The sequence below is a fragment of the Austrofundulus limnaeus genome, unplaced genomic scaffold (genome assembly GCF_001266775.1).
Source record: "Austrofundulus limnaeus strain Quisiro unplaced genomic scaffold, Austrofundulus_limnaeus-1.0 Scaffold302, whole genome shotgun sequence".
In the NCBI taxonomy this organism is placed as follows: Eukaryota; Metazoa; Chordata; class Actinopteri; order Cyprinodontiformes; family Rivulidae; genus Austrofundulus; species Austrofundulus limnaeus.
The window spans coordinates 281,803-284,852 of NW_013952704.1; the positions used below are offsets into that span (position 1 = coordinate 281,803).

The window sequence follows — 3,050 nt, forward strand, 5'->3', positions numbered from 1 at the left end:
CACACACACACAGCAGAACTAGTTTCATATGTATTGTTCTTTTGATAAGGACATATACTTTCTTCTGACTTAGTTTAGTCTGTAGCTTAGTCACTGGTTACTGAAGTTTATGAAGATAACTTATTCTGTGTTCATCATCCCTTTTATTTAACCAGAGAAAAACTCACTGAGTTCAAGATCTTTTTTCAACACCTTGCCAAGAGGTGAGGAACACACACCATAAAAGAATCAAAACAAATAACAATATAAGATAAAACATAAATGTTTTACCCACAAAAACAATATCATATACACAGCATAATAATTAACAGGGATTTACAACTGAAACAATGGTGAAGAAAACACAGGCAGTTAAAAACAGCAATGAGGTGTTTCACCACCAAGTAGAATTCTCAACATAGCCTGCTCTATTACAACAGAAAATTATACGGTGCAAAGTATATTTTATAATAACAGTAAATTATGATGTAGTCAGGATAAACCTGTGGTGCTCAGTGTGTAAAAAACAACCTGAGTAATGTATTTTCCAAGTACACTCAGATAAAGTTCAACCTAAATGAAAAGGTTTGTGTGTATGCTGACTCAAGAGACGTTAAGTAGATTAGTTTGTGTGTATGCTGACTCAGCAGTCATTAAGTAGATTAGTTTGTGTGTATGCTGACTCAGCAGTCATTAAGTAGATTAGTTTTTGTGAATGCTGACTCAAGAGTCATTAAGGGATTAGTTTGAGTGAATGCTGACTCAGCAGTGATCAGGTAAATTAGTTTGTCTGAATGCTGACTCAGCAGTTAATAAACAGATGTACCTGTGAATTGCTTCCCACAACATCAGAGCGTGCTCTCTGTAGAAATATTTTGGGAGCTGAGAGACTCCTCTGTCACTGAAGTCATAGTGGGGCTGAAGGGAGCGGTATGTCAGAACCTTGTACTCTCTTTGGGCCAGGATCAGCAGCCCGTCCCCACCGGTAGAGACAACCTGCAGAAACAACAGGATATTCAGCYGGTGGGAATCACATTCCTACCGTTCTTTCCTGCAGACGTACTCGTTTAAAGATGCCGTTGGCAGAGATCAGCTGAGTGCGCCCCCTGCAGTTTATCTCCAGGGTGTAGCGCAAATGAGGGGCCAGGAGCTGCAGGAAAAGGGGTCAGAGGTCAAACTACCATCAACCCACAGCAGCATTAACTCTCACATTAAACAAGAAAGGAAGGTCTTAAAGTGCCTGTGACGTCATTTTTTTATGATAAATGTGAATATATTTTTAGAAAGATAACATTGTTAATATATTGTAAAAAATATTTCATGCTGCTGAGATGAATAGTTGTTGAGATATTTGCCTGTGAAGTAACAGGAAGTGATGTCAAAGGGGAATGTCTGCATGTAAACAGAGCATTGCTACAACAGCTAATACAGACTGTAGAGAAGAATCTGATGTTTCTTTAGTCCACTATCATAGAGAGAAGAGAAAGAGTCGTAGTTCAAATAAGATTGTTTCAACAAACAAAAACCAGTGAGTTTTCTTTCTCAAAGAGTTCCCCTTTGATGTCACTTCCTGTTTCACTTTAGCCGAGCAAAATTCAAAAGAAAATATGCCAATTATGTGACATAACGAGTTGAATCATGTGTATTATGCCAAGTTTCCTAAATATAAATATATTTTCTTTGACTTTTTGTATTTCATGGATATGCATGTCACAGGCACTTTAAATCACTTTAAAATCCATTCTAACACACATGAATGTTAACAGTTTGTAAGACATACAGTATTGTGTAAAATGTTGAATCATCCCTCATCGTCACCTGCCAGTGAAAGATGAAGGTAGGTGTGTTCACGTGTTTGTTTTTAAAATTATATTCACTTATAGAAAGAGGCTTTTAGTGACTCTACTGCTTTTGTCCTGCATTTGTTGTACAGTGGTACCTTGACTTAAGAGTGTCCTAACTAACGAGTTTTTTGAGATACAAGCAGTCTCTCAGATATATTTTTGCTTTGAGTTGAGAGCTAAAGTTTGGGTTACGAGCGAACATCACACACCCCACCGCTAGAAGGCGCCACAAACGCAGGAGTGAACGCCGCAATAGGCGTTCACCGCCTCAGTTAGCTTTAAGCAGTTAGCTTGCAGTTAAAGCCTTTGTGTTCCACTCGCACTTATTTTTATAAAACTTCACGAACCAGCTTTTGCCAACTATGGGACCAAAAAAAGGTGAGATCAAAGGATGGCACTGGGAAAAAGAAGCGGATGATGTGCATTGAACTGAAGAAAGAAATTATTGAAAAACACAAAAAAGGTGTGCGTGTAGTAGACCCAGCAAAGCAGTCCGAGCACAGCACTTCCACAGTCTGCACCATATTGAAGCTGTACCTTTTACAGTGTACTTATTTAATAAAACTACTGTAGTTCATTGCAGAAAATACATTCTGCTTTGTATTTATTCAATTTTTGTTATTCATAATGATTTTACTAATATAAAAACATGTAACAGAAAATAGCAGTGATTTTTGGGGGTCCGGAACAGATTAAGGGCATTTCAATTTATTTCTATGGGGAACACTGATTTGACATACAAGTAATTTGAGTTAAGAGCTCCATCTCAGAACGAATTAAACTTCTTACTCAAGGGACCACTGTATTTCTTAATTTTTAATACACAGATTGCACAATACACTGTCACAGTCAGAAGGACTGTAGAACAAGACGTTTGTGCATAACTCCTGACATTTACCTTATAAACAGGGTGCACAGCAGGCAGTTGTCTCAGAGTCGCCACACAGTACACCTCCACCACCAGGTGAGTCCGGAGCAGGTGGGACAGGAGCTGGAAGATCTGGAACTCTGAGTGACGCACCCACATCTTGGCCAAGAGCCAAGCCAGAGGTGGGTCACTGGGCAGGAATATGGGTGTGCTTATTCCAGGAGTGGGCGCAAGCTGAGGACAAATTATCATATCAGTACAGATTCTCTTTAGTAAACAGAATGAGGACATCCAACATCCAGGACCAGACCCTGGTTTGATCCAAGAGTCAGGCCTTATGTGGGTGTGTAGGTGTGTGT

At 39.3% G+C, this 3,050-nt stretch overlaps 1 protein-coding gene and 1 long non-coding RNA gene across 3 annotated transcripts in view; one reads left to right on the forward strand and one right to left on the reverse strand.

Moving 5' to 3' along the window:
* The window catches only part of alox12 (arachidonate 12-lipoxygenase), a gene marked incomplete at its 5' end in the record, with an annotated part of 13,523 nt that overhangs the window by 8,451 nt on the left and 2,022 nt on the right, over nt 1-3,050 (reverse strand). Inside the window, 3 exon segments of the mRNA XM_014021729.1 lie at nt 806-975; nt 1,043-1,129; nt 2,722-2,925. Coding sequence (XP_013877183.1) covers nt 806-975; nt 1,043-1,129; nt 2,722-2,925 — 461 coding nt within the window.
* LOC106526984 (uncharacterized) overlaps nt 2,800-3,050 on the forward strand; it is a 1,236-nt gene continuing 985 nt past the window's right edge. The window contains exon 1 of one of the 2 annotated variants that reach the window (XR_001311328.1): nt 2,800-2,873. This is a non-coding gene — a long non-coding RNA (uncharacterized LOC106526984). The remainder of the gene's footprint in view (nt 2,874-3,050) is intronic. The other variant, XR_001311327.1, reaches the window with a different exon arrangement.